At 52.8% G+C, this 25,653-nt stretch overlaps 7 protein-coding genes across 7 annotated transcripts; 2 read left to right on the plus strand and 5 right to left on the minus strand.

The window, feature by feature from the left end:
* Positions 1–393: 393 nt before the first annotated feature.
* Positions 394–5,641, minus strand: GT037_005378 (uncharacterized protein; the record flags this gene model as incomplete). Its single annotated transcript, XM_038930425.1, has 4 exons — positions 394–4,630; positions 4,689–5,000; positions 5,052–5,175; positions 5,233–5,641. 4 exons carry the CDS (start codon positions 5,639–5,641, stop codon positions 394–396), a joined length of 5,082 nt encoding a protein of 1,693 aa, XP_038787375.1.
* Positions 5,642–9,081: 3,440 nt separating this feature from the next.
* GT037_005379 (uncharacterized protein) lies at positions 9,082–9,519 on the minus strand (the record flags this gene model as incomplete). The annotated part of the gene is made up of 1 exon (XM_038930426.1): positions 9,082–9,519. One exon carries the CDS (start codon positions 9,517–9,519, stop codon positions 9,082–9,084), a length of 438 nt encoding a protein of 145 aa, XP_038787376.1.
* Positions 9,520–11,589: 2,070 nt separating this feature from the next.
* On the minus strand, positions 11,590–11,931 carry GT037_005380 (uncharacterized protein; the record flags this gene model as incomplete). Its single annotated transcript, XM_038930427.1, has 1 exon — positions 11,590–11,931. A coding segment is annotated over one exon (342 nt), but the record flags the coding sequence as incomplete, so codon positions are not given.
* A 3,263-nt stretch (positions 11,932–15,194) lies between these two features.
* On the minus strand, positions 15,195–16,625 carry GT037_005381 (mt-a70-domain-containing protein; the record flags this gene model as incomplete). Its single annotated transcript, XM_038930428.1, has 1 exon — positions 15,195–16,625. One exon carries the CDS (start codon positions 16,623–16,625, stop codon positions 15,195–15,197), a length of 1,431 nt encoding a protein of 476 aa, XP_038787378.1.
* Positions 16,626–17,094: 469 nt separating this feature from the next.
* GT037_005382 (carrier protein) lies at positions 17,095–18,340 on the plus strand (the record flags this gene model as incomplete). The annotated part of the gene is made up of 2 exons (XM_038930429.1): positions 17,095–17,319; positions 17,387–18,340. The coding sequence occupies 2 exons, from the start codon at positions 17,095–17,097 to the stop codon at positions 18,338–18,340; spliced, it is 1,179 nt and encodes a 392-aa protein (XP_038787379.1).
* A 442-nt stretch (positions 18,341–18,782) lies between these two features.
* On the minus strand, positions 18,783–24,604 carry GT037_005383 (uncharacterized protein; the record flags this gene model as incomplete). The annotated part of the gene is made up of 5 exons (XM_038930430.1): positions 18,783–20,204; positions 21,211–22,380; positions 22,432–23,678; positions 23,736–23,951; positions 24,553–24,604. The coding sequence occupies 5 exons, from the start codon at positions 24,602–24,604 to the stop codon at positions 18,783–18,785; spliced, it is 4,107 nt and encodes a 1,368-aa protein (XP_038787380.1).
* A 48-nt stretch (positions 24,605–24,652) lies between these two features.
* On the plus strand, positions 24,653–25,611 carry GT037_005384 (carbon-nitrogen; the record flags this gene model as incomplete). Its single annotated transcript, XM_038930431.1, has 2 exons — positions 24,653–24,664; positions 24,772–25,611. 2 exons carry the CDS (start codon positions 24,653–24,655, stop codon positions 25,609–25,611), a joined length of 852 nt encoding a protein of 283 aa, XP_038787381.1.
* Positions 25,612–25,653: the final 42 nt, after the last annotated feature.

A 25,653-nucleotide genomic window follows, 5' to 3' on the forward strand; every position in this document is an offset into this window, starting at 1 on the left:
CCTGCGGATGCAAAAAATCAGATGCCTCAATCAACTACCCACAAGAAAGATAAGCTATATAACCGAGTTCCCTCAGCGAACAAGAACAAAAAAAGGGTATCGACAATGTCCGCCGCGAAGCGTATGGAGAACAGGTGGAGATAGTTTTCCCAGATCCAAGTCTTTGGTTTCAAGATACAATGACCCGCTAAATGGTACTCTGAAACAAGAAACAAATAAAGCAATGCAATAAAAAAAGACGCTCGGTAAAGAAGATGCTAAATGAAATGGTGATGAAGTATAACAACGGATATGTTGCCAAGGATGGTGGAGAAGGATGCGAAGATGTCGTAATGTATAGGCCGTCTCAGTTGTACATGGTGTGTGCAGCATTGGCTACTCGAAATCGAGAGCTTAGATCATGGGTGTGTGCTCGCCGCTCTGGTATACGCCAGCTTGTAACGTATTGGGTGGCATGTTGGCCCTCAGCTCCTTGGGATGCCTATAAAATGGCTGACCATTCTCAGTGGGAGGGATGACCTGCTCCATAGGCTGCGGTGGAGGTGGAGGCGGAGGGGGGATCTGGTTGAAGTACGACTCATGGTGGTTACCCATGTTGTTATCACCGGGAGGAGATCTCGTGTTTGGTCCACGTGGGAAAGAGAATTCAGGAACACTCTCGTAAGGAGACCGCTCAGCGCGGTTGACCGGTGGAGATTTGGCGCGCTGGGGCCCACGGCTGGTGCTACGCATGCGTTCAGTTACGCGCTTGAATGTCATACCGAGGTTTTCGCTCACGCTGCCGCGACCCCGTCGGTGAGCGTGTGGAGATCCAGTAGCAGAAGCTTGAGTGGGCGAGACTTCCAAGGGCTTCTCGCCTGGGCTGTTGCCCTCAATGGCAATGTTGATCATGCCAATGCCGTTGCCACCTCCGAGGTTGAGCGGTGGTGGAGGTGGCGGCGGTGGGGTTGCTAGGTGCTGGAGCTGAGATAGTAGAGGCGGTGCACGACCATGGTCTTCTGCGTCGATAACTATAACTTGGTTGTCCTGATTCTGGCTTTCGTGGATCGTCTCAGCAATGCTAGCTGTGATCGGAGGCGGGCTGTGACGCTTGTAGTTGGTCTGAGGAAGGACATCGGGCATCGTGTTCTGTCGAGCATGACCACGAGATCCACCTAGAGAGGGACGTCTGCCTATGGAAGGGTAGGTAGGCGAGTTGTATGAACTGGATGGGAGTATGTCTTGCGGAGGTGCTGACACAGATCGTGAGGGGGGCGCGATTGGCTGACCAAAAGTGGTTGCAGGAAGGAGAGGCCCAATGTCGTCAGTCTCGCCGGACTGAGATTGTTGGTGTTGCATATTGTCAGGGATGGTAGGCACCGCAGGGATATCATCCTCTTCGTTCGGGTCGGCGGTCATGTATCGGGGATGACGCATGGCGCGGGGGTTCGCTGGAAGGCCAATGGGTACAGATGTTGTCGATGTTGGTCCTGCACCACCCATCCTGTTGGTAGGTGAATATCTCTTAGTCATCTCCGGGTCCGCCGTTTGGCTTCTCTGAATGGGATCACGATACATCGACATTGAGTTCAGCATGTCATCAGTATTAGACCGCTCGTGAGAGATTGGTCGGAATGCGAGATCTCCAGGATGAGGGATGAGTGGAGCGGATGGACGCCGAGCCAACGACAGCCTGCGTTCTTCTAGCTCACGAGCAGCTAAAGCCTTTCTTGAAGCTGTGGTAGGACGCATGCGCGATACACCAGAACGTCCTGAAGTCAACGACTCAGGAGAAGCATCCCGTCCGTGACCCCTTGTTCGGCTGGATTCCCTTAGAGCCGGCGTAGGTCTACGACTCATTGATCGGTCCCGTGGCACACGGCGCTCTGGGGAGGCTTCTCGGCGACTGTCTGCACCGCTTCCTGAAGGTCTGCGGCTGCCGCTGCGATGCCGTGGGCGAACAGGTTCATAGTCGACAAATCCCTCATTGTCGTCGCGTTGCATGGGTTGAGGAGATACAGGAGAGTTTTCGCCCCGAACAGCGCTTCGTCCGCGGCCTTCAGCTGGGCGACGACTTGATGCGCGGCTGGTGCCTTTGCTTCGAGCACGCGTGGTTCCTTCCGGAGACTCATTACGGCGTGTAGCCGTCTTGGAGGATGACCTAGTCTTGCTTACTCCTTGTCTTGCTCGGCTGCGAGTGGTGCGGGTGCTGGCGACAGACTCTGTAACAACTGGAGAAGCAACGCTCATCTTATAAAACCTCTCATCATCGAAATCTTCCGTGCTAGTCCCTGCTTCTTTCTTGTTCACAGAATAGATCCCCGCATCCTCTGGAGACATTGGGACAGGCGAGGAAGGAGAACGCTTTGCAGGGCGGATGTAGCGGATACCTGACCGCCCACGGTTCTGCGATTCTTCGCGGTTGCGACTGCGAGTGCGCGCTGTGCGTGAAGCAGGCCTTTCCTCATTGCGCGAGTTAGAGCGGTTCTGCGCATAGTGATTAGCTTCGTCTAGGCTGCTGATGTATTGGTCGATGCTGCGCGCCTTAGCACTCTTAATGCTTGTTCCGGTCAGAGGTGGGCTAAGTCTGTTGGTATATCCTGTTTCCGGGCCGACTTCGACTACATTGTCTGTCATGTCCAGATGGAGCTCTTGAATGTTCCGACTTCGAGAGCTACCACGAGACTCGCTATGTTTCTCCTTGAGTGCATCGAACACCCCTACTGCTGGTGAAGGTAGATGGTCACTGGATTGCCCGGGGTTGAACGTTGTTGCAGAGAGAACAAAATCTTTGGAGCCACTTGTTGCTCGACGCGTTGAGAATGGCAACGTCTCAGCTTCACGGCCGATGTTGTCAACAGCGGTTCTCGGATGCGACTCACCACGGTGGCCTCGGTCCGGAATGGCCAATGATGCGAGGACTTCGTTGTTCGTAGCTTTGCGGCCAGTATCAGATCGCGAAGGGAAACGTTTTCTACCGTATGAACCTGGTGTCGCAGTTCGTGCGGAAGAAGGCTCTCGGGAGGGATCGCGGGCAGCACGGCCAAGCCAGCCGTGATGGCCTACAGCAGGACTGATAGCTGACTCAGCGATAGGCGTGACACCCGCGTTCATGGGTGTCTTCTCGTCCTCTTCTCGGACAATTTGTTTAGGCTGGGGACCGCGAGTGAAGTCAGTGACGAGCTTGAGCGAGGCCATCCTAGCCGCTACTCGGCTACTGCCAACACTGCCACTAGGGGGCGACAATGGCGGACTCATCTGGGAGCCAAGGAGCGCCTGCTTCTGCGCAGAGAAAACTGCATCTTGCGCACGTGGCGAGAACCAAGGCTCAGTAGTTTCGAGACCCATACACGAGAAACATCGCACTGCTAATTCTGCCTTGCCGTGTGATACTGCATGCTCTCCCCATTTCCTGACCAGGAAGGATTGTCTTTGCCAGTCAGTTGGGAATGTCAAGCAGGTCAGTAGAATGGCCTCCATGTAATATTTGCGAGACACGTAGACCTCGATAGCGTCATTGTGTTCACCAAGTCCGAGGAAGATTGCGACGGCAGGGTGGATGTCGCCCTTCTCCAGAAGACGCTGCACGAAGGCCTCACCGACCTTCTTTTGTGAACCATGTCCCATGTTGCTCAAAGCCAGCAACATCCAGTCAGAGGAAGTCATTGACTCAGATCCAACCATAGAAGCCATGAGGTCAGCACCAAGATCGCCGAGCCACTTTGACAAAAGTACAGCAGCGGCCGACCCAGGAGGATGACGTGCCAGTTCGTCCTGAACCAAATCCTCAATGTCTTGTTCCCACCCGAACACAACCTTGAGCATGTTCAGTCGAAGATCGTCCGGGGTACGTTCTGGTCCAAGATCTGTAGGGCGAAAGGGTACGTCACTAAGCCTGGTTTTAGTGAAAGGAAAGAGATCCATGTGCTGATTCTTCTTGGATTCGTCGGGACTTCTAAGGACTTCCTTCCGCAGAGCTGAAGAACCGTACCGAGACGAGGATGCAGCTGATGAGATTGATCGGATGGAAACGCTCTCCCGCGTTGAAGTGCCGGCCATAGAAGATGTTCCGGACGAGAAGATGGTACCAGAGCCACCTGAGCTTTCTGATCTCTTCGATTTAGTTGACCGCTGTGACGCCGAACCGTGCGACGGCCTGTCATATCGGTAGCGTGGAGCACGACCACTGCCAGATGATCGGGAGCTTTGAGAGCCTCGACTTGATACGGGACTGAGGGGCCCAACGCGATCGCGGCGTTCCTCTTCGAGCTGGTCCATTTCCATAGCGATCTTCTGGAGCGGCGACATGGCAACACCTTCATCGGCACTGCTTTCTGATTCGGCAAGCATCAACGGGATTGTCTTGGACTTTGATGGGAGAGCAGTTAGCGGTGTCTCCATTTGCTGCTTCTGTTCGTCGAGAGAGCTGGGTGGTGATGGGGGTGTGTTGGCGGGTGCATGCTGAACGTTAGCTACCATTGTGGCGGGACCGTTGCTGGGGTTAATGTCGTATTGTTGGATACTGGAATTACGTCCAATGGTGAAGAGGGTGGCAGTAGGGCCGTAATTGCAGATGGCAGCGATGCCATCAGTTGTTGGCACGGTTTCATAGGACACTCTCTTGGTGCGGACATCCCATGCGCAGGTTTGACTGTGATGTCACGTGTCAGTACGAAGGACCTATCGGGAATACAAAGCAAGCGACGTACCCTTCGGTGTACTGTACGATTCTACCATTCTTAGACCATGCAAACCAACAGGGGCCGGGTTCTCTCTGTTCCTTTTGGTTAAGAACACGAATCACGCAAGGGGCATCGCTGCCATGCTGGGCCTTTGGCACGCTCCATACCCGGAGGTCGCCGTCAGATGTTTGGGCGGCCAACATCTCCGACTTTTGCTTGGATGAAGAGCCATGCCAGGCTAGACCTGCGATAGGCGATGGGTTACGCGGGGTGGTGAGGGTGTGCAGGATGGTGAAGGATGGCTGCAGGGTGGCGATTAGAATGGAGCCATTGAGGTATCTAGAGTTGTCAGTGGTGATGCCGATGCGTTGTCATTTCTTCTGCACGTACCCAATGGCAAATGTTCTGCAGTCTGAAGCTGGTGCTAATGCTGTGATGGGGTCGAAGATGGTTCTCGCGGACAGGTGTTCAGAGGTGGAAGGCTCGAACAGGATGATGTTGCCCTGCGCATTTCCTATGCATATGTTAGCACCGAAACAGGCAATGGCGACTGCCCGACCCTGACACTCACCAAAAGCAACATTGCCGTTCCTCATCCACGTCGCAACTCTAATTTGCTCGTACGACGCAAACCTCGCCACCTCGTCGCCGGTGAACAGATCCCAAACAATTGCAGTCGAGCCGGCGTCGTAGGAGACGACCAACCGACCTGCTCCTCGTTCGCTTGTTGTGTCGACTGATATCCACGACACATCTTCCCGGTGCCTGTCAAAGCGTCTCTCTACTGCCAAAGTGTCGTGATGGAGGCATAAGATCACGTTCCGTTGCGCATAGAGCAGGAAGGAGCCGGTGGCCGCACAGGGCTCGAATGCGAATTCATCTTGGCCCGGCGTTGGGGGTTTAAGTTTGACGTCTGTAGTTCGAACCGAATTGCTTTTGATCGAGTTCGAATTCGCGCGCTGTCTTAGTCCAGTCGACATGATGAGGGCTGGATCTGGGTTGGTCGTCAGTCGGGTCAAATCCGCAAGGGCCCGCGAAGCGCATAACGATGAAGACAATGGCGATTTGGGAGCACAGGAGTGCAATCAGGAGCTTCCATAAAGGCGAGTATGAAACTGCAAGACGTCAGGGGAATCCAACTCACTGCAGAGAGCAAGAGCGCGCTAAACAACAATGCGCTGACAGCTCCACGGCGTCTGGAGGAGGGTACCCTTTGGCCCCGCCCCGGTCTCTACAGGGATCAAAGTTGAGGCGGTTAAACAGAACTTGGGTACCGCTTTTCGTCTTATGCGGCGGTACAACAACTTGCAGCTGAAGAGACAGACGAACAAGCAAGACAGTGAGAAGGTAGAGAAAAAGCGACAACTGCGCAGGCGATGTGTGAGTTGAAGCGCGTGGACGCCCGCCTATCACTAACGGCGCTTAGAGCTCCAAAGCCCGACTGATACTCGCTCGAAATAGTACGAATAGCATCGGTTGGTGCCGTCCAGCCAACGAGCAGCATACCCGGCAGGAAAAGGCGTCAACGGGCTGGGGTTGAGCAGCCTCATTCGCTCGCCAACTGTGAAAGGTCGACATTGGACCTTCGGGGACTCGACGAACGAAGCAGACGCATCCTGCAATCCTGGAAGCCAAGTTGGTGACACCGCACATTAATGGTTAGGTTCGCGCCGGCGTGCCTGCGTGGGTTTGGAAAGTAGCCTCTCAGAGGGCTGAACGGCACAGGGACGAAGATGCGGAAGACTGGGGTCCTAGGGGCACACGAGTTGGCTAATCTCATTGGCTAGCTCATGTGCCTACCGCACAATCATCACACTTTCGCGCTCGAAACCAGCGTATCAGCAAGCGGTACGGCCGCCTTGGACCGGCCCGTAAAGGATGATCCCTACGTGCTCAAATATGCGACATGCCTCGTCGACTCGATGCATATAACGACTCTCTGTTCTCGACGCTGCCATGACTCTTCTCAAAAGTACGGTGACGGTAGCGCCATCACGACATGTTCACAATTTTCCACCTGCCGCTTGGTCAACCGTTCGCATACTGAAGCGTCCGTCGTCGCCGCAGCTAGCGCATCGTGCCCAAGCTTCTGCGCAACGGACTCAACCCGCAGCGTTCGGGAGCGGATATGTAAGTTGGTGGCACAAAGGTCACGGTCCGTGAACGACTATCCTGCACAAGCCATGGCCCGTCCCGGAAGAAACATCAAAACCTCGTGCACGACGTGGGAAACCCCACGAGATGGTAGTTCCGACTTCATATTCGAACCCAGCCGCTTGTATCGCGGAGCCATTGTAACGTCTTGCAACCCATGCTCGACTAATGTGTTGATATCTACATGAGGCCTACATACGACCTACATACGGCCCAGGAATGATTCTGTTGTTGAACCAAGCACAGAGCATAACGTGCCGCTGCAGACGCAGGAAACATAGAGGCACACGTCGCTAACCAAGCACAATCGATCTACTCCCGCCCCGTCAGGTTCAAGCAAAGTCAAAGCTCCGCCGATCTGGCATGCGAGCTTCATTCCCCGGTCGTGATATATGCATGCCAGTCCATAGTGGCTACAAAAACCTCGTGTTTCTTCAAGAACCCCGGCTCGGCATGAAGAAACAATCTAGCAAAACTGCTTCAGGCCGTGTCATTAGCTCTCAGCAGCGTCTTACACCGTTCGAGCTATACCCAACGGTATCGCAGGAACGGGGGTGGGTGTCATGAAGTTGGGCACGCATTGCTAGTTCCGTGATGGATTGTTCGCACTTCTTCATCGATGCAAGCGAAGCGCCCGACTAAGGAGCTGTATCCCAGTTACTTCTACACCGTCTACCAGCCACGCGCATTTGCCCCTCTTCTCAGTACAGTGCTGTATACTTCCCCCACCGCATTGGCAGGAAAACAGCGGGGGATGCAAAAATTGCAAAGCAGTCTCGCACAAATCGCGTGTCGTTCCTGGACAGAAGCGTGCGTACCACTCTATGTGAGTCAAAACATGCATCGCTGTCAACGCTGCGGGTCCACCCAAACCGTACCGTGTTACAGCGTGGCCAATATACGGACCCGCACAATGTACAAGAGCTTCGAGTACCAGAAAACAACTCTAGCAAGATTTGAGAAGATGAAAAAGCTTGTCTTGGGCATATCCGGCGATGTACAGGGGACGGGAAGAAAAGGATCCTTCACCATGATTGAAGGTTGCGCAGAGTGAGGGATTGCCGAATTGAGAAAATGTAGGTCTGTTCGGCGACGAACACTATCAAATATCTAACCGAAGGCACGGTGACGTCGCTTCAACAACGCCCAACTGGTCGTTCAGCAAATTGCTTTTTCGTTCGCGACTCCAAGCATGTAGAATGCGATTCCCATCACGAATGCGGGTGGATGCAGATGCGCTGCATGCAAAAGAAACATGGGAGCAACTACCGAAGCTCGCTCTTGGAGCGCCACATATCTCAACAATCACACCTCAAAATTCGACTAAGACGCCCGTCACATCCTCATCACACACCTATACTAATCTAGAATGATCATCACGAAAAGCGCTATCATGTGTGGAAATGGTAAGGAAGTGTTGTTGAGGTAGGATATGATGCTGTAGATTCTGCAAATGGGGTATCTATCTAAACGATGGCTATGCTATGCTAAGGCTGGTAGGTGGGGGTATCAAGTAAAGGGAAAACAGGCGAGCGAGGGAGCTTATCAGCCACAAATAAGCCTCTCGCTCCTTTTGCGCACACAAGCGGCGCATACAAAATTGGCATTCCGATTTGCGGAAGCGGGGGTATCGAGAGAAAGAGAACGCCACGAAACCTGCAAAAGCGAGGATTTCGTCACAAATGCTATCCTCCAATCCGTTTCTTCATCCAGCTCCAAGCCAGTCTGGAGTTCCTCCTCTTTCTAAATGATCGCCAGGATCTGCGCAAGAACGCGGTCTGGATGCGGGTGCGCAAGCACGACATAACGAACGACACAAGGGAGCGTTGCGCCTTGAAGGCTGTCTGTCGTGTGGTGGACGTTGAGACGAAGGCGTCTACGTTCACACCGTTGACAAGAATGACAGTGTGACTGAGGCTGACATGCGGGGGAGGTTGCATCCACCCGTTCCAGTTGCATCTCGTGGTGCTTGAAGTGAGATGCAACGGGACTTGACAGCCAGGTCGGCTGAGGCGCGAGCCGCGGTACACTCAGGTCCCGGTGAGGGACATGATGAGTGAGGCTGACTGTGGCAAGTGACTGACTGACAGCTCATGTGACTCAGCCATGCCAACGTGATGCTGACGGATGCCAACGCGCGCGCCTAATAATGGTGACGTTGATGTTGTCAAGATAAGTTACTGGTACGGCTGTTAGTATCGCGTCGCGATTTGTTGTCGGGTCGGTAGACTTACAATAACACGAATGCTATCGCTTGATTGCGCGCTCATTCAACCTGCTCTGGTGACTCGGAGATAGGAGTCATAGGCTTGGAAGTGCGACGCTGCTTGCCACTGCTGCGGCGGCGCTCGCTCTTTGGCTTTTTGGGCGCGTACAGTGGTGGCAAGACGGGCATTGCCTGTGCCATGGGGTAGACGCGTGGTGGAGCAGGAGCCTTGTCGAGGAATGGGCAAGCGAAGTCGTCGTCAAAGTCCTCACCAAAGAGGTCGGCATCGCTAATGTAAGAGGATGGTGCACTGCGGTGGTCCAGCGATGGACCGGTAGGCCATGATGGGTAAGCACATGTTGAGCCACGAGATGATGAAGCCTCGGTAGAGTAGTTGCTGTACAACGAGGAAGTTGGTGAAGACATGTTGTTTCTAGGCGAGATGCTGATGGGCAGCGACTTTGATGGAGATGAGCCTGGTGATGATTCGAAGTGCATAGTTGTGAAGGTGAATATGGTGAACTGGATATAGCGTACGGGGTGGGTCGCTATTGTATATACACACTTGCGGGCACTTTCGGCGCTACAGGATTGCTGTGTGTTTTCGTGATTTTTTCGTCAGTTTTAGTGTCGCGGCAACTAGACCGAGGTGCAGGGGCGGGTTGATGATGTATGACGCCGATGTGGGTTCTGGCTGGAAAAACAGGGTTGCGGGTGCTACTCCGATAGCGTCGGGCAGCGTCTCGAAAAGCGATACGGGAGATTTGCGATCGTTGGATCTGGTCGTCTGGTCGGGGGCGTCTGTTAAATAACAGCCACGGGGTCACTCTTGCGGTGCTAGAGCAAGGGTCAGGAGTTCGAGTCAGTCAGAAGCAATGGCTGTGTGTCTGCGTGTGTCTCGAATGAAGATCAGATGAAGGCCTGGCCGTGGGGAGGGTTCCATATATCTTCCGCCGTAAACAATACACTCTCCACGCCTCGCTCCGGTCCGCATGAAACGCTTTTATTTGGCGCTCTATGATTTGCCTTTTGTTATGAGTCGGTGAGCGACCGCTCTTTGGAAGGGGTGCACTGTGGTTGGCGGAGCTTCCACGCAGCTCAGACCGCCCCTTCACAAAGGCTGCCATTTCTGGCTACCCTAGCCGTCAGCCCCGTCTGCTCCGCTGCGCCTGCGAGCTCATCCCGGCTGTCGGGGCACCTCGACCGTGACATGGCAGCCCATCCTTTGCCCTATCGCTGGCCCGGTCGCTTGCCCTATCGACGTGCGCACATGCGAAATGCAACGATGACTCGTCCACAAGGCCATCAATCACTGTCGGCTGCCAGCGAGCACGCTTCGCTGCCTTCTCTAAGCCTGCCTCGTCACTGTCAGGCGTCCTCACTGTAGCCACACGTTGCTTTGCAATCCTGAAGACTTGAAAAGCATCTGGACAAGGGATGTGACAGTGACAGCGGTTACACACCCCACGACTCATTCACGCCACGCCCGTCTCCGCGAGTATCGATGCGGATAAGATTTCGTTGCATAGCTGAATGCAGTAAGCTTAGTGTCAGAAGATCATCTCGGGGATGAATAGGGAGACCCTTGGTGGCATCCCCACGCTTTCATCCGGCGGCATCTGACATCCGCAAAAGGAAATGCAAACGCATGCCCCGGGATGCTGTCCGCCTCTCCGTGCGCCATGTGCAATAATGAAATGAATGGCGATTGTTTTTACGGATGCTGCCCAAACCGTCCATCTGGCTGTTTGACGACGTGATTTGAGTGTCGCAGGTTGGCCACCCTTCGCCTAGCCGACCACAGAAGCCGACACACAGCCCGACCACAGGCAGATCCTCGCCGTTTCGAAACGGAACCGCTCCACAAAGCTTCCTCAAGTCTGAAGAAAGCCTCGGATCATGAACTTCCTATTTCGCATCGAGGTTTAACCGGTCAAGCACATGGGGTGCATTAGTCGCCATCACATGCATTCGGCGAAGATGATCTCAGGGTCCAGTGGATGACATTCCCCACTCGTCGCCTCCGAGACAATTTCTAGCCTGCGGGTCCTCTTCACAACTCTCATCCACCAGTAGTCTTCCATAGCCGGCAGGTACTTTACAGCCCGTGGAGCGAGGTAGCATTGCCACCAATAGTTGTAGCGAGGTACATCTCGGCCCGGCATGGATTGTATACTCTTCCAACCGCCATTATCGCTCGCTGCGACGGTTTACAGGAGTCATACTTGCAGCCGCTGCGGATCCGTGCTGCCCCCGAACAAAGTCCAGCTACCTTTCCTTTCGTTATCAAATTCCGAATTCGTTGCGTTCGCGTTGTACGGAACCCCAAATGCTCACGGCTGACCTGCGGTGCGCGGGAGGCTGAGTAGAGATCTGTAATGTCCGCGTCGCATGCAGTGAGCACACCCTCCCGTGCGCATCCATTACTGCAACGGTTTCCGCAAATACAACGCTTTGTGCCTATAAATTCGCAAGTACCACAAAGGAAACGGAGCACAAAGATCAGCCCTGTCGCTTGCATTGTGTGCAGCCGCGTGCGGGTGAATGCTGGAATAAAGCACCCTGCTTTCATCTCCACGTTTTCGCGACCCGTTTTTTGCCTGTACACTCTGCCGGTAATCTGGGGTCGGAGGCAAGAAATTGTCTGTGCTTGCTCTGGAAACTGGGGATCGTGAGTCCGTCCGCCCTAGCATGGAAGGTTCTTCCATCCTTCCATGCGGAACTACCGTTCCAGAGTGCTCGTGCGCAACTCCTCGCGTCGAGGAACGAACCATCCATATTGCCTTTGCCGAGGTTCTGTTTTACACTCAAACCAGTACCATAGTAAAGTTCTGGTTCAGTTGCCGACTCGGTCAGAAGGTCGGTCGGGCATCCAGGCCACGTTGCCGCTACTCCTAGCCCCTTCGCTATTGCTGCACAGAATGCGGGTGGGCGACCGAGCTTGGAAGGTTCCAAATCGCGTGTGAACAAACTTTACTTAGCTGACACAAAGGGTTCCCTTGTTTGCAAGTTCGCATGCAAGGAACCACATGCCTGTTTTGCGCAAACCTCAAGATGCAGGGTCTGCCGACCCATGAAACAGCACCTGTTCATGACGACGTTTGTCCCACAAACGACATCAGCCAACACCCCGACGCAGCAGGTATGCCGCCGTCTCCATCACGACCCCATCTGACCCCATGTCAACACCCGTATCACTTGCCTCGATGCTATCACCAAACTTCATTTATGACGTCGTCCTGCGGCAGAGCCGCACTAAACCGGCGGCACGGCGTTATTCCTTCATGCACCTTTTGCAGAATTGACGCCCTCGCCAAAAAGTCTCTGCTATGATATCCACATGCCAGTACGAAGTAAACGAAGTTCATCTCGGTGAAAATGCACGTGAGTGGATCGGTAGCATCATCGTGCTTATGGTGCGGCTACAGCCTTCAACTAGAAGCCCGTCACCCTTTCACATGGAATGTCCGATGTGGACCCAAACGATAAAGATGCTTGAAAGGGTAAAAATTTCAGCGCTCCGATGTGGAGTCCCAGGAGAGATACATCCGATGTGTTTTCGTCGTCCTGCGAACCCACGATTCATGGGTGCTGGCGAAAACCGGCCGGGTGCTGTGGCTGTGGAGCAGGTGTTGGAGCCTCAGTTTCATGCAACTTCTCAACACACACCGTGCAGTGGCGGTGAGTGGATACAGATTCAAAATTCCATTCACGGCCGCGGTCTGAGCGGTTCGAACGCCTCAGATAATTTCAAAATTTGATTTCTTCACAAGTTAAATTCCTCAAGCTCTCGAACGCCCGCGCCAGAAATCCAGAGCCAGATCCTACACACTACCAGACTTGTTGTACTTTCCTCATTTGGAGATACAACCGCCGGTGTGGTTGTTTGAGAGCGTGCAGATGTACCATGGAATTATCGGCCTAGACCGCCGTTGAGATCAGCAATCGCCCTGCGTCTGGCTGCATGTCACTAGGTACTCGACAGGCAGGTGCATGGTAAATGGCATCTAAAAGGAATAATCCGTTGTTGTGTACACAGTATACAACATTTGATTCTTCTCGGTTGGAATTTTTCCGCTTACAGTTGAGGGGAGGAGAAATTCCGGTGGCTGATCAAAACCGGAGAATTAATGGATCGTGAGGAGCAGACGCGGGGATGCACGCTGGGCACACAAGATCTAGTGCGAGATGGTATTTACCGAACTGTCATCTGTGACAGTCGAAATAGGCGATGTGTTTCACTGATAAACGATTTGCAGCGTGCATTTGGCAGCTTGCTTCCGGGCATTCGCGTTGAACGCAGCTACGAGGCTCTGAGAGCTGCCACTTGATACGACTACATCGTCGCATCCCTACTGTAACAGGATAATACCACCAGATAGTGTGTCACACCATATTTGACCTTGTTTGCGATATCTTATCAGAGGTTGCTGCACAAATGCAAGTCTTGTGATGGAGGGGTAGATTCAACGGAGCCTCTTGGTACGCATTAACGAAGTCTACTCCAACAGATGCACACTCACCAGGCACTGGTCACAAGTCAAGGGGAAAGGTCTCGCCGCCTTGTGGCCCTTTCCTCCTTGCAGTCCCCTACATGTTGATCCTCGGACAGACTATACAGCGTCTCAACATCGCAACAGACAAAGAAACCGCTGCGAGCGGTGACTCACCGCTTGACCACTGTGCTCCCAACACCGCTCGCCTCCATATCGTACTTCATGCAGTGCGACACCTAAAATGCAGGAATGCCGATCCTTTGAATTCCGCTGTCGGAGTCGAGCTTGAAGGCTGTCAGATGGACAATAACTGCGAGCAAGCAGGGCTATGCCCAGTTGTTACCCCGAGGAGTCATAAGAAGGGCTACTGCCTTCCACTCCTCCACTTTCTTCTCTTGTTAGCGCCTACACGGTAAATCAAGTTTATTACATGTCTATTTGACCACGCATACGATTCGCTAGTAGCTTGATCGGTCATTGTCTGCCTCGTTCAACTTCTTTCGCCGCGACAGTGGCGCTTCGTGGTAATTCTCCTGTTGTTCCTACCACCCCGAGTGCCCTCGCGTGGCAGTATCTCGTTGCTCATTCGCCTACGCGATAAGGCGAAGACTAGCCGCCTGGATGTATGTCGTGCATATGTCACTGTTTTAGGTGCTCCAATAAGCCTTACCCCACGCGGGGCAGACAGTGTTCATCACGAGGGCGCTTGGCTATCCCCACGCCACACCACGACTTGACATGTGAATTTGCCTCATGGCTAGAAGCTTGCAGCGGCTATCACGATCCATCCTGATGAACTCGGCATTTGTTATCCTGCTCATGTTACCATGGATCAAAGACGAGAATGCTCCGCTTCCCGAGGATATAGCGGTCATTGTCTTAGACGGGACGTGGGGTACCGAGTTAGGAAAGCCGGGGTGGGGAAGACTTGTGGATTCTGCCCTCCACAGTCCACACACTTTTTTGCCTCTTGCTCCATTCATTCTCCATATCGTGCTGTGGAGATACTGTGGGTTTTCTCGAGACCCTGATGTACCTTTCACCGGTTTTCAGTGTTTGGAATGGCATCTTCCGTAACAAGAAGCTGGCGGAGAGGTTGCGTCATTGTGGAGACCAAATGGGTCTTCGTGGTTACAAGTCGAAGTAGAGCTGGTGATCAGTGGGTATTTAGGCATGATGGTGTTCGGCATGTGAAGTTGAACGGAAGTGATAGAGATGTAGTGACTGTGATGTGAACGTGTTGCTTACGTGGCAGTAATTGCAGAAGTAAGGAAACTCGGATATTATTTTGACTTGGATTCGCATGAATGGAGGGTGAGTTTAGCACATGACTCGATATCGCGGTGCGATGTGCGTCGTTTTCTGCTTGTGAATGGAGTAAAATTGCGAAAATACGTGTACATTCATAGAAAACCATGCTGAAGGTTGTGTGCCTTGATTGTGTGATTACATTGCAGAGTACTACAAACTATGTTTGGGTCTTGGGTAAACGAACAGACGACATGGACTCCACCCGAGAAAGAACTGAATGATGGTCGCCGGGTAGTAAGTCACCCATTCCAAGGACCATCACTCCCCGGGACCAGTGCGTTCTTCTGGGTCACCGCGTACAATATATGACCACGGTATGCCATGTGCCAGAGAGGTCAAAACTCTCGTCACAGAGGCCACGGCACTTCAAGCCGGAGTCCAGTAGCCATCCCAGTTGTATTTCAGTACCTCGTTACCCCAAGACATCCATTTACTGACTAGGTACCGAGAAAAGACCTCAAGCGCACTGTAATCATTCGAATCCACCAGATAGGGTTCGAGTAGCGTCTTCAGACACGGTTTCCGCGAGTGGATATCTGGTACAGCAGCAATGACTCTCCTTTTGACCGTTGGCGCGTGTGCCATCGTCGTCCACGAGTTGGGGGCCGCACGACCCAGCAGCAGAATTTCATAGGGCTTGCGCATGGTGCTATCAATGTCGAACATGGGCTCGCCTTTGGTCGTCGTCTTGATCCATATCCATTCCTCGATCAAGCCCACGTTCCACGTTTCAAAGAGTCCGCCGGGCCCGAGCACATGTTGTCTCAGTGACTGCTTGTTCGTGATCCAGACGCCCACAAGGGCATTGTGCTCGAGATAACTGTCGATATCCATGTTCAGTAGCATTTTCTTGAGGTACGGCATGCCGCCAACCTGCTCATATGCGCCCTTCCGCTTGGCTGAGCGATTGGGCCATGGCGGATCCAGCAGCACTAGATCAAAGTGTCGTGGAAGGGTGTATTCGTTGGTGAGCTCACGAAACGAGGTACGGAAAGCGTCCGATGCAGTGGAATCGCTAAGGAAGAATGTGGAGCGAGGTGGTATTGTGAAACGATACTCTGGACCCGGCTGAGCAGATTGCGACGTATTTGTGGCGATCGCAAGTGCTACGGAGTGGTGGTTGGGGTTGTGAAAGGTACCCGTCCATGGTTCAGTTTGTGCGTCCGAAGAGACCGTTTCAGCGGCCTGCGTTGTGCTACTTGTAGTCTCACGTGCAGCACGGTACGACATTGTCCACTGTGGTGCCGTAGAGGCCGGTTCCGCAACCTCGGAAGTTGCGCCGAGCGAAGCCATCATCTGTTGCAGGTTGAATGCGGTATCATCTTCTTTCGTCTCGCCAGACGCTGCCCACTCCCTCATCCGGGCCTCGAGCTCTTTCTCAGAGATTTCGTCTACATTCGTGACCTGTTGTTCCCCACGGACTGGCTCTTGGGTCATTAGCTTGCGCTGTGTGCACCACGGCCCTGAGACCTGTGCACGTATTTGGCGGAGTGCATGTTCAGCAAGGACTTTGTAACGTTGGTCATCAAGATGCAACGACAGGAAGTCATGGTTCGAGGCTTCTGCCACTGTCGCATGCGACGTGGTCGTCGTGTCTTGTGCCTGAGTCTTGTTCGTTCTAGACTTTTGTGTCTTGGGCCGATAGTCCTCTTTCGGTTCGATGGGAGTATCCAAGGGTGGAGTAGAGAGCAGCACTCCCGAGCGGTCGCCTTGTGCTGCTGCGATAGATGTTGGTATATCGATCAACGTGATGTCCCCCTCCACGTTCTGGTAGATGATGGGGCTTGGAGAAGTCATGACGGGAAGTAATCGAAAGGAAAGGACAATGATGGAAGATTTCCTACCAATTCTAGTCTTACGTCACAGCTACTTCCTGCTCGCGATTTCCAAGACCACACTCACGCATTCACCACATATTCTCATACATGCACGTGACCAACGATAACGAGGTCCTGATCGCAGACTTCACGATGCGCTTGTGGTGTTGAGGGAGCCATGGGAAACATTTCCGATGGGTAGCGTCGGATGAAATGATCTGGGCCAAGTGCCGGCCGAAAGCAGCAGATCAGCCTCGGTAAACGTCATCGCCGTGGCTGCATGTCAAACACCAAACCACACAACGGCGTTGCTTTCTAATCCCCATACACGCGACCCCTTCCACGTTCTCAACCACGTTCCTCGTCGTAGCCACGCGAATCGACAACGCCAAGGATATCGCATCTCACTGAATTCATGTCGCGGTAACCCCACGCAACTCAGTTCTGGAATGTCCACGGATCTCCTCCGCTATGACGGAAACAAATCGAATATCATGACGACGACTGCGGCGCCAACAAATCGCGCAAGCAACATAATACCAGACCATGACACGGCCATGTCAGCGAAGAAGGAAGGCGGCGCAGCCGTAGCCTCTGGGAAGAGGAGGATGGATAAGAACAGCATGGAATATCTGATCAAGAGCGGAGTGGCAGGAGGGTTCGCCGGATGTGCTGTATGTCAAGACACATTTCATCGCATGAAGCGAACCGCTAGACGTACAAGTACTAACAGCCCAACAGGCAAAGACGGTAGTAGGCCCCCTCGACCGCGTAAAAATCCTCTTCCAAACCCGCAACCCCCAGTTCGCGAAATATGCCGGCTCTTGGAGTGGTTTCCCCACGGCAATCCGCGACATCTACGTTAGCACAGGAGTACGTGGTCTCTTCAAGGGCCATTCGGCAACACTCCTCCGCATTTTCCCCTACGCCGGCATTAAATTCCTCGCCTACGAGCAAATACGCGGTCGCATAATAAAGAACAAAGCGCAAGAAACCCCGGGCCGACGGTTCATCTCGGGCAGTTTAGCAGGCATGATGAGCGTCTTCCTGACATACCCCCTCGAGGTAATTCGCGTGCGCCTCGCCTTTGAGACAAAGGAAGAAGCCCGCAGTAGTCTCGTGACTATAGTACGAAAAATATACAGCGAACAAGCACCACGGATATCGCAACCAAAGAACCCCATCACAGCGACCGCAACCCAAGTCGTCGAAACCGTTACCCCGCGCTCCGGCCTCTCGAACTTCTTCCGCGGCTTCACACCCACGCTCCTCGGCATGATACCCTATGCGGGCGCCTCGTTTCTCGCCCACGACTCCATGTCCGATCTCATGCGTATCCCCATCCTCGCTCCTTACACAACATTACCCAATACCTCTCGCGAAGAATCCAGCACCTCGAGCCACAAACCTGCGCAACTGCGCTACTGGGCTGAGCTGACTAGCGGCGGTATCGCTGGCTTCTTCTCACAAACAGTGTCTTACCCACTGGAAGTTATACGACGAAGAATGCAGGTTGGTGGTGTCGTTGGTGATGGCCATCGGCTTAGTATACCGGAGGTTACGAGGAGAATCTACATGGAGAGAGGATACAAGGGCTTTTTTGTGGGGCTGACGATTGGCTATGTCAAGGTTGTTCCGATGGCTGCGGTGAGCTTTTATGCGTATGAGAGGGGAAAGTACTACCTGGGCATATAAGGTCGGGGTGGATCGGATGAACAGGATACAAGATGACGATTTTGCATGAGGGGAGAAGAACCGAATTAGAGTTGAATGGCTTGGGCGTTCTGGAGCTGAATTATGCGAAGAAATAGCTGTTTTTTTCCGGAAAGGTGTTGTCAAGGTTGATAGCGTTGACCACGTACATAAACATCGCGAGTACAGCATGTAGATAGAAGATACCAAATATGCCACTACTTGTCCTCAGACCATAGCTAGTGTATGTGGACATGATACAATGCTTTGGTACTATCTATTGAGCCTGTATCGCTCGTTGAAGAATAAAACTTATGGTGACTATCGGCTCGAGATTGGAGGCGTGTTGCCAGAAAGGTATCTGCTAGTTGAGTACTAACTTCAACGTCGCTAAGTCTGACGTTAGTCTTTGACATAAGCGTCCGAGCGGTAAACTGCAGTCCACTCACTTTTGTATTGTATCAATCCCAGATTGACTGTGAGTAACAGATGGCTTGAGGCTTATGACTGGAATATTGTAAGGGTAGAGCATGTCAGACTCCAAAAAGAACCGTATGGTGCACCTGCCTTGAGAGCCAGACATAACGACCGAGTCACCCTTCTTCAAGATCCACGGTGCTTCTTTTCTTATATCCTCCCACGATATGTCCTTCTCGGGGATTGGGTCGTGGTAGTCACTCCCGCGCAGGCGACGGCTGCGTTCTTCACTCCAAGCTGGAAACAGCCTCCCAATATCTTGAAGATGTTCCTCGGCAGAGGACTCGCTGAAAACATGTAAAACTGGGTGTACGACACCGCTTTCGTAGACCAAAAATATATGGTCTTTGTATCCTCCAACCCCAGATTTAAATAGAACAGCTACTACGGAGGAGTAATATGGATAAGGAGTGCCTTGTCTCGTCTGTAGGAACACGGCGTCCGAGTGATCCCACAACAACCGTGGAGTTACTTGAAGGATTTCGAGATCTTCTTGCTTGGGAATATGCAGTGCATTATTCCGGGAAGCAGCAAGGTGAGTAAAGTCATCGGTATGGCGGAAGTCAGTTCTTATGTAGATCGTATCTTCATCTGTTGGTGTCTCGGTTATGTTGTCACTTTTGGTTATGTAGTCACTGTCGTCAAAGCCAGAGGACGCATTGTAGTACCCCGATGGAGGGAGCCTTCGCAAACGACCATACAGATGTGGTGCCAGCTTTCGAAGGCCAATCTCACGAGTCGCAGAGTCGCCCGTAGTCGCAATCTGAAGGACGTAAGTGGACTTTTCCGGCTTCTGGCGCGATGATCGATAGGATAATTTGAAGTCCCCAGTGAGAAGAAGACCTCGATTTGTGATGGAGAACTCGGGCCCTAATCCTATGGAGATGTTTTGGAGCTTAGCACTGCCTGCAAAGGCAGCCGGAGAACCGGCAAGGACTTCAACAAGACCATCCCACCTTTTGTAGTATGACACACTGTCCCATCCTAGTATAGTGAGATCATTGTTGCGCTTGATAATCTCTTCTTGAAGACGTAGGAATGCTCTTTTGCCCTCTCCATATATCAATGGCATATTGATCTCGAATATACCAAGAAGACAGTACGCTATATCTTCGGTACGTTTGGTAACTCTACTGGAAGCCCAAGACATCCGTGCACCGACAGACTCCATGTATATTGTTCTTGGCTTGAGTAAGACCTCAGTAGGAATCGAAGTGAACTCGGATATAGTGTCGGTGTGGTCCTTTCTACTCCCCCTGAACGTCCAGTCTTGATCGTAGAATTCTACGTTTGATGGAGCAAGTAGTTCCTGTAGTGTCCAGCCTAACATATAGATATACAAGGTCAGCATATGTCTCATATCCAATTCGTAAAGGGACATTTCTAACCTCTAGTGAACCAGCGGCACTTAGCAATTTGATCCTCTAGTCCGAGATGGGCAGGAAGATCTTCTAAGAGAACATAGCAGACCTTTGCTTTCTTGTACCAATTGTACATGGAGTTAATTGACTCTGTCAACTCAGCACTGCTAGACTTATCTACTATCACGAGCCGAAGACACGTTAGCGAACATGTGAAGAATAATCTCGCCGCAAACTAACTGCAACATGTATCCACCCAGAAGTACTGGAGGTTGTCTCTTTTGGCTTGTTTCGCGCATGCATGGATCTTATTCCATCCCAGTTTATGGAGATTCGCCATATTTACAACGTCGAGATAAGTGACCTCATCGCTATCCGCGCCCCACGTATGTGAGAGAATAGCGTACGGTGGTATTCTTTCCTCGTAACGCTCGACGAGGCTGAGTTCATCGTCATGGTCGAGGCGTAGAAGACGCATCGAACGAGATTGTACGGAATTACGAATAGCAAGCAATGCTATTGAAGAAGGGGTATGCAGAGAGGTTGCGATAGTTTCCTATTGACGGAGAAGGTGAGAAGAGAGAGGGGAAGCGCTGCAAAAGGTAGTGGGGCAGGAACGCTCAAGGCTGCAGTAATCATCACGTGGCTTGGTGAGTTGGGCGGGTAATGAAACTTCCAGATGGTATTCCAAGGTAGATGAATGGAACGCAAATTTCTGTATACAGCTGCATATAGTGAAGCCGGGTATTTGGTAACACACTTCTACTGCTATACAAACAGTGTAACTCGACAGCGTTGTGCTTGCGTCTTATCGTCAGCACGTCCATCAAATCAACTGAAATGCGAATCTCTTAAAACCTTGATAAAAATTACTCAAGAGTATATCATAATATGACCGTTGGAAATTTCCAAAGCACCCCACGGTAGCGCCACGCCACGCCATGCCATGCCAATGCTGTTACCACCCACACATACACCTCAACATTACTTGAGCGTATCAACCAACTCCCTATAAATCTTCTTCAAATCCCTCACATCGCCCTCGAGCTCTTCGACCCTCTCCGTCTTCTCGCCCAACATATCCAATGCCGCCTCCTCTCTAACCTGCATCTCATCCATGCGCTTCTCGAGATCAGCGACCCTATCACCGTTTTTGCGCGCCTCGTCGACTTCGCGCATGAGTGCTACGACTTCCTCCCTCGCCTCGTCGCGCTGCGCGGTGAGGCGCGCAAGCTCCTCTTTGTGTGTTGCTTTTTCTGATTCCAGACGGCGGACTGCGGCGGACATGCGCTCCACAAGTTGGACCGAGGGGCCGGCGCCGGCGGTGGAAACAGATATCATGTCGTTGATGGTGCGGTGCGGGGAGGATGTGTTTTCAAAGGGGTCATTGTCGTGGTCGACTGTGTGGATCGAGGGTGTGTCTGGGACGCCTCCGGCGAGGTTCGACATGCTGGACGGAATCGAGTCTTGTCGTTGAGGGGTCCCGATTTCCGGGGTGCGGACTTTGTTGGACTTGTTGTGGCGGGAGCTCGAGGGGCGGCGCGAGGCTTCGTCAAACATGCGGTCCATGGGGGACATCATGGGTAGGTCCATGCCGCTGGTGATGGAACGTGGGTTTGGGCGGCGGTTGTAGATACCAAGTGGATCGGGCGAATGCCTTCGTTGGGCTATAGAGGGTGAGTCTGTCCGCAAGTATTGAGATTCGCCCATTAGAGATGGTGTCTGTATTTCCACCTTCCACTTGTTCTTCTCGTCTTCTATTCGTTGTTGGAGCTCGGCCTCCCAGACCTTTTTCTCTCGCTCGAGTTCTGCCTGTGCATCTTGTGCGGCAGACTCTGCTTGCGTGAGCCTAGCTTGCAGCTTTTGGGCTGCAGCACGCTGCTCGGTCAGGTCGTGCTCGAATGCTCGGGCTCGCTCGTTGATGTTCTCGAGCTCGTCTTCCAGTCGACGTGCTTTTGAGTTGACGTCTCTTGCTTTCCGCCTGACGTCAGATTCGCGCTTCGCCGTTTCGTCTCGGTCCTTCTCAAGAGCCGCGACGCGAGATGTCAAAGTGGTCTCAATACCTTGCCAGTTCTCGGAAGCTAATGAGTACTGAGTCTGCAACGTCTCGATCTGTCGCAGAAGCTTAGCCTGTGAATCGCCAGCCGCTGATGAAGATGCCTCTTCTGTGCGGCTGCGGAGCAATTCTAGCTTAGATTCTAGATTCTGAATCCCATGTCAGTGTACATGTGTTTGCAAAGGTTCGTCATCACTCACAGCGATCTCGCCACGCAGCTCCAGCTCGGCGACCTTTGCTTTCTCCTGTTGGCTCTTTGCTTCATCTCTGGCCACTTGAAGTTCTCTCTTCGCACGGTCTTCGGCAAGCTTCTTCTCTATCCGCACGTTCTCAATGTCCTCCTTCAGCGACGCAGTGGCCCTCTTCTCTGCTTCCAGTGCGCCAGACTGAACCCTCTTTTCGGCATCTTCTGCCCGTGAGAGCGCATCGTTGAGTTGTTTCCGCAACTCGGATATTGTAAGTCCAGCTTCCTCGCGCTCTGCTCTAATAGTCTCGATGTCTTTTTCAATCTTGCCTACAATTTTCAATTTCTCCTGCGCCGACTTTTCCGCCGCCTCTGCGCGCCGTGCCCTTTCCGACTGATCAGTGATGCTTTTCTCCGCCTTGGTCAATCGCTGCTTGAGAGTTGCAATTTCCTTGTCCTGTTCCAAAGCCTTGGCGCGCATCTTCTTGATAGTGGTGAGATGCTTCATCTCCGTCTTTGAGAGCTTCTGGCCCTCTTCCATGAGTGCAGCGATCTGAGCATCCTTGTCTGCCAGCTTCTTGTCTGCCGGTGTTGCTCCAGAATCAGACTTGGCAGCCTTGGCAGATGCAGCGAGTTGCTCAGACATGTATGTCAACTTGGACTGTAGAGCATCAATTCGCTCTAGATGTGCGTTGAGCTCCTCGCGGTTGTCCTTTAACGTCTCTTGGTATGTGTTCTGGAGTAGAGATAGCTCGACTTGTATTTCCTCGGGGTCTCTAGCCTCGGGAGGCGGTGTCGGGGTAATGGCGTCGACAGAGGGCCGCGACGGGTCGCTGTCGAAAGATTGGCGTGGGGAAGATGTCTGTGGGGTGACAATTGAGGGTATCGAGGGCATGGACATGGTGGGAACAGGCGTCGATTTTGGTTGCTCGGCTACCAGAGGTGTAGGTGGTGGTGAAGTCGCTGGGGGAGAGACTATGGGCGCAGATGCTTCGACAGCGGGTTGTGGTGTCTGTAAAGGCTCCCCGGCCTTACTGCTATCTGACTTGGTCGCCTCATCTTCTTTCACTGTTGTAGCTTCTTCTGGCGCCTTTGAATCTATGCTTGCCCTCGGCGATGCGGTGACGGCATTTACGGCAGGACTTGCTGGCCTTGACCCCAGATCCGACGAGGTTCTTGCTTCGGATCCCTTGTTCACGGCCTTGGCTAGACGGTCCTGGAGGCGGGAGTTGGGTCGGCTTCGTGACGAGTTGCGCGAGGCTTCTATGCTGTTAGCCTTGCGAAGGGCTATGGTACCATGTCTCTGACAAGGCTACCCACCTGGCTCAACTGCGAGCTTCTTGTCCGTCGCCGCCTTGTCTGTGCCTTCTGTTTTGGCAGCTGCATCCGGGCCCGCGCCTGCTGACTTTGGGGTGCCATCCTCGGCCAGTATCGTGTCGAGTCGCGACTCCAAGCCCGAGATGGCGCTGTTCCACCAGTTCTTCCCACTCATCGTGCCTTTACAGCCTTGTTGCGTGTGGCGACTCTGTTCCTCGTCTGTGGAGCTTTGCTACCTTTCACCGTGCACTCGTTCTCCGCCTGTATTTGTTCATAGCTCAATTGCGCATAAGGCCAGGTTGGTTTGTTGGACGTGGTACGCGGTCAGCTAAGGTTTCGCGGGGAGTTGCAGGCTAAGACTTTGGCAACAACAACAACAACAACAATAACCACCACCATGCGTGGAATGCAGTCGATGTCCGAGACTCGAAATTGCTTGTCGCAGCTAGACGATGCCCGTGTAAGCGAAATAGCCCCCGTCGTATTCGTGTCCTCACGATTCCTGCCGCGCAAGCCCTCAGCATGACGGATGCCGTAGCACGTAGCCAGACAAACGCCGATTGGCCAGCCTTCCGCTCTGCCGCAACTCCGCCCTGACGCAATTCCCACCACCACAACTTATGCAGGGGACTTGGGTCCCGGCCATCGCTTCCGCATGTGAATCGAGGTATGCCATATCTTCACTTTGGCATGGCGGGTACATGCGTTATGCTTTTTTAGACATGCAAATTCAGATGCACTTGCATCTTACGATGGCTACTCGATTTGAACTAGTCTCCCTAGTGGCATCGGTTCTGCCGTCTCTGACGACGACAATAACATTTCTTTAGTTCTGCCTGGTAGTCGTCGTATAAGTACACAGATAGCTTCATTTCATTCATCTTTTCCACCACATACAATCATCCACCATTACCTTCAAGATGCCTCTCGCCGTAAGTCATTCTCCAGTCTAGTATCATCCTCTCATCCTTCACATGTACCGTTTCTCGAATCGTGGTTTCAAGATGATTTACAAATTACCAACTCTAACCATTACCAGGCCGTCGGACAGATGCGTTCAATGGCCTCCATGGCCGAGAACCTCAAGCAAGCCCAAGAACTCTGCCAAAAAGCCCACAAGGCAGGCGCAGCCGCCCTCTTCCTCCCCGAAGCAGCAGACTACCTAACCACATCTGGCGGACTCAAGCTCTGCAAATCCGTTCAAGATTCCGAATTCGTACTCGGGCTCCAAGAATCCGCAAAACAATACTCCCTACCCATATCCGTCGGCATCCACGAGCCCACAGACGATGGAAAGAAAGTCAAAAACACCCTAATATGGATCACTTCTGATGGCGAGATCAAATACCGCTACCAAAAACTCCACCTCTTCGACATGGACGTCAAAGACGGCCCTCAAATGCAAGAGTCTGCAGGAGTAGAACGCGGCGTACATTTAGGCGATCCATTCGACAGTCCCGTAGGCAAACTCGGCATGCAAATCTGCTTCGACCTGCGATTCCCAGAACCTGGTCTCGCTTTGCGCTCGCGGGGCGCACAAGTCCTTTTGTACCCCGCCGCTTTTACCACTCCTACGGGCAAAGCAGGACATTGGGAGATTCTCATCAGAGCCCGTGCAATTGAGACGCAGAGCTACATCATTGCAGCTGCGCAGGTGGGTGTGCATGATGAAGAGGGCAAGAGGCGCAGTTGGGGACACAGTATGATTGTGGATCCGTGGGGAAAGATTGTTGCAGAGCTAGGGGGCGATGAGGGCGAGGGAGGCAGTTGGAAGGATGAGGGTGAGATTGCGACGGCCGAGATTGATCTTGATTTTGTGAACCAATTACGCAAGGACTCGCCTTTGAACAGGAGAACGGATGTCTATGCAGCGCTTTGAAATGGTGGAAATTACATGGTATAGCGTCACAAGTGCTCTATG

This window comes from Alternaria burnsii, assembly GCF_013036055.1.
Source record: "Alternaria burnsii strain CBS107.38 chromosome Unknown 740, whole genome shotgun sequence".
Taxonomy (NCBI): domain Eukaryota; kingdom Fungi; phylum Ascomycota; class Dothideomycetes; order Pleosporales; family Pleosporaceae; genus Alternaria; species Alternaria burnsii.